The sequence below is a fragment of the Lissotriton vulgaris genome, chromosome 6, assembly GCF_964263255.1.
Source record: "Lissotriton vulgaris chromosome 6, aLisVul1.2, whole genome shotgun sequence".
Classification (NCBI taxonomy): Eukaryota; Metazoa; Chordata; class Amphibia; order Caudata; family Salamandridae; genus Lissotriton; species Lissotriton vulgaris.
In genome coordinates this window covers 1,108,136,832-1,108,153,745 of record NC_141694.1, presented here as the reverse complement: position 1 = coordinate 1,108,153,745, position 16,914 = coordinate 1,108,136,832, and the positions used below count along the sequence as shown (strand labels likewise).

At 45.4% G+C, this 16,914-nt stretch overlaps 1 protein-coding gene across 2 annotated transcripts in view; it reads right to left on the bottom strand.

Moving 5' to 3' along the window:
• The window catches only part of DHX57 (DExH-box helicase 57), a 432,068-nt gene that overhangs the window by 254,148 nt on the left and 161,006 nt on the right, over positions 1 to 16,914 (bottom strand). For both annotated transcript variants that reach the window (XM_086927178.1, XM_086927177.1), the window contains one exon: positions 4,737 to 4,922. In XM_086927178.1, the coding sequence (XP_086783304.1) occupies positions 4,737 to 4,922 (186 nt within the window). The remainder of the gene's footprint in view (positions 1 to 4,736; positions 4,923 to 16,914) is intronic.

Here is a 16,914-nt window from a genome sequence, read left to right as displayed (position 1 = left end):
TTGCAAGCTAACAAACCAGTGCATTTCTTGCTAAATGTATTAGATAGAGATTACAAAGCTTTATTCAGCAAGTGTATTTTCCAGGATTTCTTCCCTTTAACTCTTGGGCATGGACACAAGCATTAGCACAGCATTATGTCCAAGAACAGCAGATAGACTGCACAGGAACGGAAGTGATATCTTCTGGCAATAAGATGCTCTGGTGTTATTTATTAGGTCTGTTTCTATTGTTGCAAGTATGAAGTCTAGGTCTTCTATGTTAAGGTGGATCTCAAGGACCTATTGCTTTGATGTTCTGGGAGTTTGGCTGATTAAGTCTCACCTTTTCGGTGTGGGCCTGTGGGTGTCATAGACTCGATAAATTATTGGATATCGCTTTCTCAGGATAACACTGTACTTTGAAAACACTTTGTGGACCTTACTCTCAATTTCGTAAGTGCAAGGGAAAGTGACTTATCGAGGAAGGACCACATGAATAATTGATTGAGAATGAGCTCCCAACACTCAGCCCTTATAAGTATTATACAATTATCGCCTTATCTGTATTCATTCCTCTCCAGAGCCCTAACAGGTTGAGGGTGATATGTGTCAGGGCAACAGGAAACAGTTTCCCTGAAGATACCTGATCTTTATACCAAAAGCCTTATTTGCATGTTTTACTGATCCTCATAAAATAAAGTATGGTGGAGGCAGCCATGTATGTAAATCACTGCTATTCTCTTGGGCAGTGATGTGGGATAAGAAAGACTCATTCAGAACGTTTTTGATTTTCTGCCCCATTGCAGATTTCTGTAATTCAGTTGGGCAGTTGGGATAGAGTAATTCTCCACTCTGCCATTCAGTCTTTTATCCACACCATTGTGGTTTTCTAATCTGTTCAGTGCAGTGATAGGAGCCCTGCATTTACTTGGAATTCTTGATTTTCATGTCCCAAATTGAATGGGTATTAAGGGGACTGATGCAGAAGGCTACAGACTACCTGCATGTTTCTGATACATTAGAAGAGGCAGATAATGGGCCTGAGTCAAGAGATGGAATTTTTGTAGTTCATTATATACGCATACAGCATTATAATGACATTAGGGAGACAAATGGCCTATTCTATGAGTTGAGATTAAGGCCATTTTGTGATTAGCCATAAAGGATCTCTGGGATTTGGCATGGTCTGTGAGCCTTCTCCCCACATTCATTAAGGCAGGATTTCTGGGCGAGCACCAATACAGGGCCCCTCAGAGATCGAAAACTTGTAAGGTTTGAAAGAATCCGTGGGTCATATGCAGAGAATATCTTGCTCTTAAAAAGATTTGTGTGAAGCACCACTGTTGGCCAGACCACATGGAATCAGTTGGAGCAGTTTCCCTGAATCTGGTTATCAAGTCACATGCCACCTGGGTTATTGGGTGAGGAGGTATGTTCCCTAGAGGGTGTTGCCATTGGAGGAACTTGCAGATCAACTGTTCACACCTTTGTGCAGGTTCCTGTGCACTAAAAGCTCTGCTAGACACAGGGCCCAGGATTGGATGGACAATGCATTAGTGATGTGATGCATCAGGAAGAAACAAAACCCTTAATCTAGTGGATATGATGACAACTGTGTGCACCCTCTGTCACAATTAGCAGATTGCCATATACCTGGGGGGGGGGGGGGTTATGTATATTTGTAGCTTGCATTACACCATCTGCTCACTTCCATATTGAAAACCCATCTTTCCCGGTTCTTAACCTGGAGGCCATATATAGGAACCTCAGGCACACAGATAATTCCTTGCTCCTTGTAGACAGCTGTGCCACTTGGAACCTCTGTGCATTTCCTTACCTTGTCTGTATTTTTACCTCAGTGAACTCGACAACTTGCAAATCTGCAGGGGATGCGCCTTGTAATTCTTGATGTTTTCCAGAAGAACAATGGATTCGGATGGAAAAGGGGTGCAGCCAAAGGGTAACCCCAGCCACAGGAGAGAGTGGCTACTTCCGCGTTGAATCAGGCACTGGATAAACTGATGGTTGGTGGAAACTGAATCAATAGTTCATGGGCACATGATTTTTACCTGCATCAGTAGTGGGCAGAAGTCCTACTTGCTTAGGCCACACTATAAAATCTACTCAGCCCACCATATGTTGGGTACTTCAGTCTTCAGCAGGCCAAGTGGTGTGGTGTTTGGTCAAACATGATTACAGATTGTAAGACTGAGCTAATCTGAGACAGATGGGTTAAGAGGATAATGCAACATTCTGACATGGTTTCTGGATCATGTCTGACAAGAGAGGCCTAAGAGTAAAAGGCATTTGAGACTGGATCCAGTTTGAAAAACAGCTTGCAACTGCAGAATGGTCAGGAGAATACGTTTTGGAAAAAACAAATTGCGGATATTGATGTGATACTGCCCTTTGGGTACCTTCCATATTGCTTACTGTGTGGAGATATTATTCAGATATTCACTGGTTCAGTGATAGTTGAGAATCTGTGTCATTGAGTGGGTGGCTCAAATCAAAGAAAGAGGAAGAGCTAAGTCAAGATGTATTGTGTAATGGATAATACTAATTGTGCACTGGCAGACAAATGAAGACCTCCTGAAAAAATAAACCCCTTCAGGTGCAGGCATATAAGGTAGGGGTACTTATCTGCTGATGCCAACATTTTGAAATCTTAGATGAAGAAAGTAGCTGGCAGTTTAACAAAGTTGACCCTCACTAAATTAGTCCTGTTGGCTTTTGCTTGGTGTAGTACTATACTAAATTCCAAGAAACCCAAAGAAGAGATAATATGCTATACAAAACACAGAACACAATGTGACATTGAAATGGAGAGTGAATGTAGTTTTAGGAAATTGTGTGATGATTCTTCATGGAGACATTTTGCCTAGATACACCCCTTTCATTTGTCCACCTGCTACTCTTTAGAGATGGCTCTGTTAATCACTGGGGACATGCTTTCCCTGTAGATCTAGTTCTAATTAGCGACAAACATCTCTGTTCTGAAAATATGGTACAAGATGTTAAAGAAGAAATCCTTTGAATCCTACACTTTCATTTTACTTACTTGGTAGGAGTTTAAATGTTTAGGATAGAATACACAACATAACCCGACTTCACAGAGGGAAGGACTTCATTTAGAAGGCCCCTGTCAGAATGTATGCATTCCTAAACATAAAGATCCATACAAGGGGAGAACCCTATCACGAATTGCAGGTCAGAAAGAACTTTGAGTTCTAAGCGATCTCAAGGCAGGTCCAAAGTAGTAGACCGGAACAAGATGAATAATGAGTGGTGAGTGAGTTGCAGAGGTCTACGCCACTTTTTTTAGTAGTACACAGTTATTTGAATTAGCAATAAGTGTGCAACAAACAGGACTGTTTCTTCCTATGTTGTCAAACTAGGACACGAGATATGCTTTAAGCAACCTGACAGATCAAAGGTGAACAGAAATCCATTTCAGCAAGAATATACCAAGACAAGTTCTTTGCTTGCTCAATGGAAGAACTTGAAACAAATTCTCTCTTTCAGTAGTGACCAAAGAGCCCCAATCAGGAAGCAGTTTCTTAATTTACCGCTAATAAGTAACCTACTTAAGAGCATGCCACACTACCTTAGAAGCAACACCAGGGCAGAATTAAACATTTACATCTAATGCCTCTGAATAGGGTGCAATGCCCAATGGCATTTCAGTTAATCTGTGCCAAAAAGCCCTATCAGCTCAAAATTAGATAATGAAATTCTGCTCATGTTTACTTCAAAAACTTTACCTCACAGTCTGTCCTAAGCCTAAAATTTGAAGTACATGTGTGATTTAATAATAGCAACAAAGATTAGGACTCTGCTTTAGTATTCATGGCTCAATTTCGGAGAGAAGTTCTAGTCAAAGTGATTTTGGAGTGAATGGTTTAAAAATAAAAGCCTTCAATTTGTGCAACAAGCGGCCCTTTTCTGTCACATATTTTACTCAATCACTTCCACTGCACTTTCAATTGAAGCTTCAACTAGAGAATACAAACTTTTGTCTATATTGTGTGCAGTTACATCAAGGCGCTTTTGTTTTTGCTGTCTGGAGCACACATTTTAAGCTAAAATTGCAAGTACTCAATATCAATCCTAAAGCAAATTGTCCAGTTACTGCTATAACAGTTGCTACCAATATATGTAGTTATACATTTGTATGTATTTCTTTAACCCAGATTCCCATATGCATTTCAAAAGAAAAAGTCAAACCAATGATTTGGCTTATCATCAAGCCATAAGAAAACTACTGTATGATTCTCCATTTCTAAGAAAAAGTTCATTGTTCACTGTTGAACCCATGTTTTGTTTAAATTTAGAAAAGCATCATAGTCAAAGTGGTAAAGTCTGATTGCAATCTTTGCTTAACTTATCTGTATGTAATAAGTATCCTTTCATTGTGGTTTGTCTACTGAGGGGCCTGGGAGTTCTTAAATGAGAATCCTATGCAAGCTCCGAAGGATCCTCCTGGTCGACATGCCCTAGGACTTGTCATTTCTGTCTGAGAAAATTCCCTGAAAATGACATTTTCCAACGGTTCAAATTAGTATGAATGCTGTGATTTACAACGAAATTAAATAAATCAACTTTTTCTTTCCATTTAGATCACAGCATTCTCAGATTAGGATTAAGGTGTGAATAGGGTCTAAAAATCGTCTTGAGAAATTCTGATCTTAACTAAGTATCAGACACTGGATAGTATGAACAGTCAGAGCAAAACATATTCCTGACTTTGAATTCACCTGGAGAGTTTTCCAATAGCAAACTGGGAAACCACGGTCTCGGGTACTTCCACTGGCTCAGGAGGATAAAAAGAAAAGCTATTTGTAGCATCTTGTGCCTCCCCTTCAGTTGACCAATAGTGATCATCATCATCCCGGTAATCATGTTCATCATACTCTTCATCCTCTTCACCTGATCCAGCATCTCTGTTAAAAAAAGAAATATATATATAACAAACAATCATGTTCAATGTCCTTTCAAGTGACACAACTGCCAATATAAGCATAAAAATAAGCAGAACATAAATTCAGAAAAAAGAATGGCCCTTTCTAAATACAGTTTGATTCTTTAAATAATTGCATTTCAGGGTATTACACATTTTTGGACAATTTGGGCATGTGTTTGCATCCACAGCAAAAAATGTAAATGTTTCAGAGAAGCAATAAGGAGACCGTTACATAAATACAAGTAAACTGTAGGATTTGAGACACTGAAAGGCACTACCCAAATTAGAATTTGAGAATTTTATTTTATTCAAGGTTTACATGAGCGCCAATTTATAAAGTGACAGTCCAGTAGTCTACCTTAACTATCTCTGTGTACAGTACAATTACTCTTTAACAGTCCACTTCAAACAGCAAAAAATACATAACTTGTCAGTTTTTGTTTTTAACATCTTTATTCGTTTTTGGATTCCACCAAGTAAAGTACAATTACAGACGCATCTCACCTTCACATTATAACCAACCATTTGACCAATCGCATTCTCAAACCATAGTAAGCTCCCCACAGGCTTTTTTCGAGTTCAGTGCACCAGTCCACTTCTGCTCTTCATTCCGCCAGGGCCGAGGTGCTGGGGGAGTTCCATCTCTAGGCAATGTCCCACTTAGCAACCAATGAGGCAACACCCACGAGCGTATAGTCAGCCTAAGAACCGCCAATCTCATCAACCATGCCCAGGAGGGCCACCCCAGGGAGTAGGTTAGGTTGGAGGATCCTGGCAGCAAGGTGTAAGCGTATCGGGGCGAGGTACGCTGTGTGTAGATCGTTTAACTGAATCAGCCAGAGGGATGTGGAGATGGCCAACGTGTGTGGGGCCAGCCTGGCCTCCCTCCAATCCGCCTCATCAAGCTCGCCAACCCAGCCCTCCCAGTGGTGTCGACGTGTGTCATAAATATGTGGGGCGTTTGCAATGCGAGATCTTTAAATCTAGGAGATTGCGCGATTACCAATGTGGCCCATCAGCAGTTTGGCCTCCAGAGGGCTAAGTTCCGAACATCAAATTTAGGTGGGATGTTGATTATGAGTGCGTGGTGTAGTTGCAAATATTTATGGTCTCAAAAAGGCAAAATGTGTTTCCCCGCCCAAACATCCCCAAGGTCTGTGATGCCGCTCATATTCAATTTGTGGAAGCCCTCTAAGCTGGCTGAGTGGTGAAGCCAGCACACCCTCCACAGGGGATAATTCCCGTCAATTTACAGTTCCAGCCTAGGAATCTTAACATGGATCTCAAGCAGAGGGACATCATGCCACAGGTAGGCTGTAGGATACCGGAGCACCATATAGCTTATCTAGGATACGGTCAATACCCAGGGAAGAAAGCTCTCCTCTGTATGTTGGATCATCCCACCCACTGCTGAGCCAGTCGTTAACAAGAATTGTTCGGGAGCTCCACAAATCCCCAGCCCACCATCATATGGAGACTATCTACCGTTGGGAAATACGATTCAGGAGTGACCACCCAATCAGAGAAAGGAGTGCAGAGTGGAGATAAGTGTGTAGAACCATCACAGGGAAATTGGGAGTGAAAGTGTGGGAATATGTCTACAGAGTGAGGGCCATATGCACCATCAAATGCAGGGGAAGGTGTGACCTCTTTTGGGTGTCACTTTTCCTTTTGGACACTAATGTGGTCATGTTGAGGTGCCTTTGTGAGGCTCTTCTCTGGGCCACCATCCCATGACCACCAGCTTAGTTGGGCATCGAAGCGGATGAGCCGTGCTAGTGGTTCAATCGCAAGGGCAAAGAGTAATGGAGAACGGGGACAGCCTTGACGCGTGCTCTTTCGAATAGGAAAGCGATCCATAAATTAACCATTGATCCGGACCTGTGCGAGGGGCTGGTGATAGAGGGCACTGATAAGGCGTCTCATGTACTTCCCCAGACTGGTGTGTTCAAGGACAACCTCACAAAAGGCCCAGTCCACTGCATCAAGCACTTTTCGAAGTCAAGAAGAAGGAGTGAAACTGGGGGATGAGAACCGCCTCACCTAGAGGGATACACCTAACCCCTTCTGATGCAGACCAGGGCCGGACTGGCCATAGCGGGCACCGGGCATTTCCCCGGTGGGCCGCCAGGGTTGGGGACTGTTTTGGGCCACTAGGGGCCGATTTTGTTTCAGGGCCGTTTTTGCAGCATAGCTGCAATATCGGCTGCTGTAACGAAATCGGCAGAAACCGGCCCTGGTAAACAGCTTGCCACACCCCCAAACCCCAGGGGGCTGGCCAAACACTTTGCCTGGGCCGGTTTTGGGTCCCAGTCCGGAGCTGGCAGTGGCTCTTGCTGCTCCTGGGCACAAAGCCACATTGCTCGCAGTGAATGAAGTATGATAAAGTGGGTTGTAGCCAGTGTGCCAGGATTTTAACAAAGAGTTTAATTTTGTTATAGATTAAGGAAATAGGTCTGTACCAGTAGCACTTCGAGGGGTGTCCCGGTTTAGGGCTAACTACTATATAAGCTAGATCCAATCCAGGTGGGCATGCTCCCCGCTTAACCACTTCAGTATAAAGCTTGAGCAGGAATGGGATTACGTCAGTGTGGAAACTGCAGTAGTACTCCACACATATGTTATTCAGCGCCAAGATGCCTACGGGTGAACGTGAAATACACATATTATGTTACTCGACAGGAAAGAAATCAGGGCCAGGCGTATTGCTGTATGGCATATCAGAAAGGGCAGAGATACTCTCGTCTTCAGTGATAGGCTCATTCAACTCATGGGCCAGAGAGGAGTGGACAGTAAGCAGCAGGATATCAAGTAATAGTGGGTTTTGTACCTCCGTTGGGGAGGAGGCATTCTACAGGCTTAGAGGTCCAGGTAGAAGGACTCAAAAGTCCGTAGGATCTCAGTAGTATGGGACAGGCGTTTACCTTCGGAATCTGTCAGTCACCACTACAGCAGGCCTTTGAGTCATAAGGCAGGTTGCAATATATTTTTTATGTGAGGACAAACCTGCATCAACTGAAATGCCCTTGTGCCACTTCTATTACTAAATATTACAGGAAAGCCATCTTAAGGTATGTACTGGGCACTGGTCAAAGCAGGCTACATAATGGCTTCATTGAAACCTTTGGTGCTTGGTATCAAACACACTTTCTTAATAAATCTGTACTGATGCCAGTACCAGATTTATTAGGAATGATTAATAATCTGAAAAAAAGGGGAGGAGCTACGCCGTGAACCAAGATGGCCGCATAAGCTCCCGGCTCCGCAGATCTCTGCCGGCGGCTCACCTATCCTGTTGTTTATCCTCTACCCTGTGCCCGGGTGTATGACTGTTCCCTGGTGCCAACGGTGCTGTCCCGGACTTCCTACCTTATTCAGCGACGAAGTTATGTCGTGATCCATTTTCGGCCTACTCCCGGGCTGACGCCGGGACCTTGATTTTTGAACGGTCCGAGCGGGAACTGATCAACATCGGCTGTGGGACCGCGACTGTGGCCGGTCTTCCAGATTGGAATAATTCTTTCCGCCTTCGTTGTGTGACCTCGTTGATGGATGGTGCCGGAGAAGAAACATTGTGACGTGCTACGATCCTCCTGCACCGTGGCTGGTGGGCTGTGTGCCTGACCCCCGTTCCCCGGTCCGGGGGCTGGCGGGCTGCACCCACGGCCGGTGACTGTGTCGAGTGTGCCAGTTCGGGGCGCCCCCGTTGTTGAGATCGCTAAATGTGTGCCCGGAGCCGGCGATGTGGGCTGGAGATTGTGTCCCCCTCCGTCCCTTGGGTCCCGGGATGGAGGGGATGGATAGCGCACATTCATTGAGCTCCGTCATGGCAGCGATTGGGGCGCTCCGCTCGCAATTCACCATCGCTTGCGTCTTCCTGGCGGCAAAGTTGGATGATGTCTGCTCGCGACCGGCCACCGACGCTGAAACACCCGAACAACAGTTTGTGGTACAGTCGAACGATCTGACCCGCCATCTTAGCGTGCCCGAGCGTCAGCCCGCCGTCGCTCTTTGGGGAGTCGGTCTCACTTCTCCTTCATCTGCTACAGTGCCTGGTCTTCCCTTCAAGTTTCCCATCCGATGGTGTATCGTCGCTGGAGGTCCTGTTCGTCAATGCCGAGCCTCGGGGTCCTGTCGATGGGGTCTGCCATTTTTCTTTGTTTCGGCCCGGCTGTTTAACGGAGGCCGCCATTTTGTGTCCGGACTCTGTTCTACCTTCAATGCCTTGGATTGCCATGGACGCTTTGTCTGCTTCTGGACGGATGTGGCTTGGTCGGAATGTGCTCCGGTACGGATTCGCACTGGTCAGGGCTGACTTTGACTTTGGTTTGTTCATGCTCCTCGCCACTGCTTCGGACCACCTGAGACGCTCCCTTGGATTGCATTTGTCGTTACTTTGGCGGTGGATTTCCTCGTAAGGCTTGCAGGGTTGACTTCTGCTTTCCTGCGGTTGCTTGGTTCATTTTTGCCGGGACTGCACCGAGTATCTCACCGGGCCAGGGGTGGGATGGGGGCGTTTTTATTGGTGACTGCCCTCCCCGTGATAATGTCGACTGTTGCTTTGATTGATGATGAATATGCCTTGGGGGGGGGGTCACTGCCGGCGGGGGGTACAGAGTGTCCGGGGGTGTGTTTGTTTCTCTCCTCCTCCACTTCTTGTACTTTTTCCCTTCTGTGGGGCAGTTCCGGGGCGACAGGCACGCTGTTAGTGGGTTAGGCCGTAGCCATTACAGGGGTGCAGGGTGGCGGGTGCGGGGGGGGGGGGGGTTGTTATTTTAGTTTGTTTTGTTCTATGGTCCCTATCGCTCTTTTCCGGCTTTGGGAGGGTTCTTTCCTCTTTCGTAGGGTTGGCTGTCTCTTGGTCTTGCACCTTATTTCTTTTTCCAGCATCTCCACAAGCCTTTGTTTCTCTGTTCTTGGGGGTGGGCTCTCTGGGGTGATATTTAGGAACGTTGTTTACTGTAATATTGCCTATTGTTTAGTATTACCGCCGCGGCTGCCTAGATTGTATAGTTGTTATAGTCATAGCCTATCTCAGACTGCAATTTAGGTACGTCCCCCTTGTCTCTTATGTGTATCTCTCATGTAAGGTGTTATGTCCTTGTTGTTGCAGCCCCTACTCTTCTTCAAAATTTAAAAATGATAACCCCGTATCCTGTGTTGCGAGCCTCACAACCGCGTCTGGTGTACCTTAACATGTCCTGATTGCTGATTGGCCTGTATTTCTCCTGTTTTTAATGACTGTCTTTGCGGCCGGCCATGATGGTTGTGGGCCTGCACATGTATCTCCTTACTTTTTCGAATAAAGGTTTTAAAAAAAACCCCAAAAAATAAATAATCTGAAAAAAACGCACCGAATTACAAAGTTCTTGGTGTTAAAATATATAGAAAAATAGGTATTATGTTTCTAAATTGTTGTTGGGATTTATTTTTTGAGTGTGTGTTTCGCTTACTGACTCTGTGCGTGCGATAAATGCTTAACACTATCCTCTGATAAGCCTAAACTGCTTGCCCATGCAGCCACTAAAGAGAGCACTTGGGATTATTATTATAGAACCTGTACGCCAATAAGATTTGCTTGGACTCTCCGCACAATGTACCTCATTTTGGTGCACTATATAGATAGCCAGCTTCCTACAGATGCCCAAGGGCAGGTTTGCAAACAGGGCAGTCAGCGAAGACCACATTGCCGTGGGTGTATGGTTAGGCAAGTAGACCAAGAGGAAGTTATGCGGTCAGCCTTGAAGCCGGCCCTCCACCGCCATGTATCGCCCTTTGGGGTCTATGTATGAGTTGGAAAGTGTCAAAGGATATCCCCTATGTAGAAAGATGCCCCCCCCCCCCCCCCGGAGCCCCGCATGGAACACGTTTTCATACCCATATCATTGGAGGAAGGATCATTGGGTTCCTAGCAAATGAGTTTCCTGAAGCATAAGAACAGCAGGCTGGAAGCGTTTGGCAAATCACAGGACAGCAGTATGTTTAATGCAGTACAGGAGGCCATTCATATTACAGCACATCAATTTAAGTGAGGGCATGCCAGACATCGGTAGTATGCAGGACCAAGGTGAAACCTGGTTCGGAGTGCAGGTAGCATAGCATTGGGGGGGTGCTTAGTGGGTCACGTGTGAGGTGTAGTGCAGGTGCAGAAAGACCCAGTGGTGGATGCAACACAAACAAAACAAAAGATACAGTAAACCACTGCCTGTGTTCCCCTCAACGCTCCCCTCCCCATGCATCCACCCCTGAAGAACCTGTCACCCAAACTAGACTTCAACAGAGGTAGAGAAAACAAAAAAAATAGAAAGCAAAGCACAGGAAGCTGACTGGACCTCCTTCAAGTAAGATACTGTACCAGGGAAAGTCTGGGTAAGTGCGACATAGTTATAAAGCTGAACATCCCTGGTATAGTCAGGAAATCGGATAAAGCATGTGTTCTGGAAACAAAACTCGGAATGCCCATGGGCCACTCTGAGGATTCCATCTCTGAACCCAAATGTTGATGATCCAGGCAATCAAGGGGCGCACTGGAGCCCCAAGTGGGGGCGCTGGGACAGAGATCTGGGGCCAGTTCCACTACAAACCAAGGCGAGAGGGCTGACTGAGACCCATGAGCAAAACCAGCCCTCCAGAATTTTGCAGCATCCGGTGTCCCCAAGCCCTCCGGGTTATTGCGGCGGGAGAGGTTCTCGACATCCTTCACCCACTCCCCCAGGGCAGCCGTTGACAGTCCTCATACCTGCTGTTTCAGGATGGAAACGTTGTCCTCCACTAAAGACACCAGGCCCATCTACCTCGTTGACTCGGGTGACAACATTTCGGATATCCTGGCATAGGACCACCACATCCGTTTAGATTTCGCCCACCCGGTTTTCTAGGGCTGGTTGAGTCTTGTATGGCCTTGAGAATGGTGACCAGATTGGGTTGGGCATGTCCTAAGGAGTATGCCATGCCAGAGGACCCCCCGGAACCTCCGGACTCCGTCTGCTATTATGAAGAGGTCCATTTTGATCTAAGCAGGGGCAGGCGGTGGGGCTCTGTCCTTGCCCAAGGTGAGTATTAGAAGGCTAAGCTCAGGAAGCCATGGACCAGAGAAGACTTTACCCTGGCCTGCTTACCAATGGGTAACACAAGCAGGCATGGCATGGTACGGCCCACAGGGATTTTTCCACGTGTGGGATGAGGACAGTGTGTAATGCGGTCTCTTTCAGTTCTGCTTGCTCTTCTGAAGCACGAGCAGCCAGGTTGTCCTCAGGAGTAGGACAGCTCCAAGCTGACTAATTGTCTGGGATGCCAAGCAAGGCGAGACAAGGCACCTTACTGGGGTGTGGGCTCCACAATGATTTAGAAGGCCTGGAGCCAGGGACACCACCTCCCAATGGCCCCAAGAAACCAGGTCAAGACAGGGGACCCTTCGCAGGGCGAGTCCACTAGGTCCCAGTCACCCCATAGGTGGGTCAGTACAAGGCAGGAGCATAGCAGGTCTCCCGAAGTGCAGGAAGGCCCAGCGGACTGCCTTAGGGGTCTGCGAGAACAGGGAGGCAAGTGACAGCACATCGCTCATCCCAGTTCCAGGGCATCAACAAATGATAAGCCCTGCAAAACCGAGGAAAGAAGAAGGTCCTACGGTGGCAGCCCTGCTGCAACAGTAAGCAGGTGACAATTCCAGGGGGTGGCGCTCTGACCTGCAAGTATCAGCCTTCCAGTGGAGGGGGCACCCCCTCCACAGTCTCTGAAATGATTAGGACTTCCCCAGGGCCGTCCCAGGTTCTTCAAGGGCCCAGTGCAAGGCCACAGGTCCAACAAAGCAGTCATGGCCTGGGATCAGGAGAGAACTGATCGCAACTGTGCAGCACCTCCATGGGCCTGAACAGTGCAGCAAACACCGGGGCCCGCGTGAAGTAGAGCAGGGTGGTAGTGTCTCCACAGGCAAGTCAGCCTCACCCCTTCTCTCCCAGCAGCTAACTCACCGGTCTGAAGGGTGGGGGTTTCGCCTGCTGCGCCCTAAGCTGCAGCACAGGGTCAGGGGTGGCACGGTGTTCCCACTCCCTGCGGTTTAGGCTCTGCTGCGCTGGCCGCAGTCCAGGCTTGGACGCGGGGGAGAAGCAGGTCCTTGGCTATGTCATTACACCGGGCAGGATTTTGGCGTAATATGAAGGAGGTCAGGAGCAGCCTCATGCCATCCTGGCCACCATAGCTACGCCCCCCTCACTTTGTAAAATTATCAACTAAAACAACAATAAAAATGTGCCCTAAACGTTTCCTCATTAACACAGGTTGATTTGATTTCTAACAAACTGACTTGGTTAATGCCTCTTTCTGAACAATTTTTGAATTCATAACGGTGGAGACGGCATTCCCCTCTTTACTGGCTTTATTAATGACATTTCCTTGTAGTTGGCAGTCAACGTTATTTGCTGGATAGGTGATAGGTGCTCCTCATGAAGCACCGATCTTGGTTATTTGAAAATGTCTTCAAAAAAGTGTCCATGAGTGGGTATGTCACGAATGTTGGTGTTTCAGCATGCTCCCCAGTGCAGAGAACCTTTGATAAGAGTTTGAAAAAGCAGATGTCAGAAATCTTATTACCATAGTAAAAGTGTCTGTTTTGGACTAAAGGGTAGGATTGAATGAAACAGGTCAGGCTTTCTCTACTGTGTGATTGATTAGGAGTGTGGAACTTGGTCTATTTGCTGGGGGGAGGGAAAGAAATGTGCTTTTGGGGATTGCTTGATGTTTTTAACCAGCATTTATTGTAAGAGTTGTGGTGGGGAGAGTATGAACGTCTTGGAATACCATAAGCATTAATGACTGTGAATGTTGATATCTAATGCAAGTAGGGAATACTGTGAAGGTCTTGGAACGAGTGTTGTGGGGAAAATTTAGGGTGGTTAAAGTCAATAGCAGGTGTGGTGTTAGGGGGGGAGACTGAGTGCAGGAGAGAACACATTCTGGGCTGCGTGAGAAGTGGTTTGTTTGTTTCTGTTCTACTACCCACCCAGGGATCAGGTTTAGAATTGGGGATGTACTGATGTTCCACCTGTTGTTTGTGACTGTTGAGAGAGATGTGGATAGTGTAGTGTGTAGGGGGTGTGAGGTGGGGGAGTCATCTGGTCCTGTGAGGGGGAATTAGGAGGCCAAGGATTTCCTGGGGAGAGTCTTGGCGGGAGCAGTTTAAATTTTTTAGGTTATGTTTGATGTTCTGGGGCACAAGGAAGGGTGAGTAAAAGTGTTTGAAATCGGCATTAGAGAACTGGATCAGGATTTTGCTGTTGTCATACATAGGTATAGTAGTAAGACTTTAGTCGATATTTCCATATCATAAAAGTGCAGACATTCATTAATCATAAAATCAATACACAAAAAGTATCACATACATAATACAATTTCATCTTAAAAGAGGGTTTAAAAACACTTTTTACAATAAAAAAATAATTACAAAAGCCTTAAATCCATTTTCAGTAAGAAACATCAATCAGGATGAGCATTTCTATTTTGTGGCGTCTAGCAGCCTAGTCCGTATGAACCAAGCGCTAGAAAGATACTTTGCAATCCCACAAACAATGAACATAGAGGATGTGTCAGTTAGGAGAATACGTAATGCAATCCTAAAATCTATAACACCCATCTCTCTGCACACAGGTTTTAACCACCTAGCTCGAGGTAGCTTATAAGCCCTACATGCAAACAAAAAGTGCGGTAGAGACTCCTTCTTGCATGAACAGCCTGGACAGGTAACATCGTAGTCTCTCACTCCTTTCCACCCCGCTATAAACTTTTTCAACGGGAGTGTACTGTATCTCATTTTCAAAAAGAGTGATCTGTCTCTAGGGATTTGGATGTAATCCAAGAGTGGCTCTAACTTCCTGGTTGGTTTATGTTCCAGAAATTGATTGGTTAATGATCCCTGCTTTGTACTTTTTAGTTCCTCGGCCTCCACCCACTCCCAATACATTTTTTTGACAATTTGTTTGTGAGGTGGTGATTGGGAAACCCAAAATTCTCTCATTCCTAGATTCATCACCAACTGTTTTAATTTATTGAGCCATTTTATTTTTATTGAAAACATTCAAATTGATCAATTCATCCAACACCAAAGCGTATTTAGCCAGTTCTGGTGTCCTTCTTAGGCGCACCCAGAACAGCAAGGGGCGGAGGCGTACTATGTCACCAAATGATCCCTTACCCAAATCAATATAAAGGGGTCTTAGAGGGGTTGAAATGGGGAGTGAAACTAGGTCTCTCACAAACTTGTTCTCAGCTCTTACCAAATCCATTGTGTTATCTCCTCCCCACAGTTCAGAGCCATAGACCGTCGCGGCTAGTGCCTTTCCCTCATAGACTGCGAGGGCTGGAGCTATTGGCCTGCTAATCGATAGGCGCTGGTTCCTCAGTATTACTCCAGAAACCCTTTTAAGATTCAGGAGCATTTTTGCTAAATGAGAATCCCATTTCATATAGTTACATAATCGGACTCCCAGATAATCAAATTCTTCAACCACCTCCAAAGCGGCCCCATTTAAGGTAAGATGGGGTTTCCTAACCTTTTTTGAGGCAAGCACCATCAACTTTGTTTTAAGGGTGTTGATGGTTAGCCCTCGCTCATCACAGAACACACTGAATCGATCAAGCAGTTTCTGTAAACCCGATGGGGTTTTTGACATCAGGAGAGTGTCGTCAGCAAAGAGGAGGGTAGGTGTTTTCTCCCCTGCCAGGACTGGGGCATCCGCAGAGTCCTCCCTCAAATGGTCTACCACCCCATTAATAAAGAGGGAGAACAATGTCGAAGCCATAACGCAGCCCTGGCGGACCCCTCTGCTGACTGGCACCCTCTCTGTAAGTTGACCTTGACTACCCCACCGGATTCTGGCATAGGTGTCTTTATGAAGCCTAACAACGAGCTGCAAGAGATAACACTCATGGCCAACAAAACCTTTCGGAGTTTAGCACGGGGGATTACATCAAATGCTGTTTTTAAATCAATGAAGGTATAGGCATTTCTGCCATTGAGATTGTTTGAGAATGCAATAGTGAGCTTTTTCCCCATTAGTGATTTGGACCTTCTTAGAGATCTTAAAGGTTTACGAGAAGGCTCTTGACCCTAAAGTGGTGTCTTGAGTTATTATAGAAGATTCCTTTTAGTTCAAATTTTTTGTGCAGAAGTATAGGTGCAAGACACGTGCCACTGCGTGCTCCAGGAGTATTTGCTGTTTGAAGTTTTTAATGCCCTTCTTAGTTACGGGGTAAAACGTATAGTTTTAGAAAATCAAGGGGCAGCATGATAGTGACACTGTGTTGCCAGCACAGAAAAGATTACTAGAGAGTGTATTTCATTAAAGGGCCAGGAAGAAGGAGAGAATGTTAAGAGTGGTCAATCACTGAATGTGACCACCTTCGATAGTCAGTAGTACTCATGTTCAGAGATCTTTAAGATCAGGTTGGCATGGTTAAAGATGAGGTAATTTACTGGTCATGGCCTTCTAACAATGGTAAGTAGCACCTGGACTCAGAAATCCTTCAAATCATTGATGAATGGCATCCTTGTGAGTTCTTTCTTTTTACCAAATTGAGGACACTATACGACCGACAACTAGTAGGAATAGTCTTTGCTTTTCTTTGGAGGTAGTCACTTGCACCGTTAGTTCATATTGTTTCTTATATAATAACCAAACCCATATATTTTCAATTTATAGCTATTGTGTTTAAATTAAATATAAAATATGTATATTATACATTAAACCATCTGATTTCATTCTTTTTTTATTTTATATTATTCTATTTTAATTAATAAAATTGAATATGTGTTTCTTTTAAACAATGTAGCATTTAAATCGAATTAAGTTACGTATAATTAATGTAAATACCTTTACACTTAATTTGAATAATGTTACTTACACTTGGAAATGCAGTGGTCAACAATTTAGTGTCCTGTGATGCAGTAGTCACTTGATATATTGTTCCCTATGCTGTTG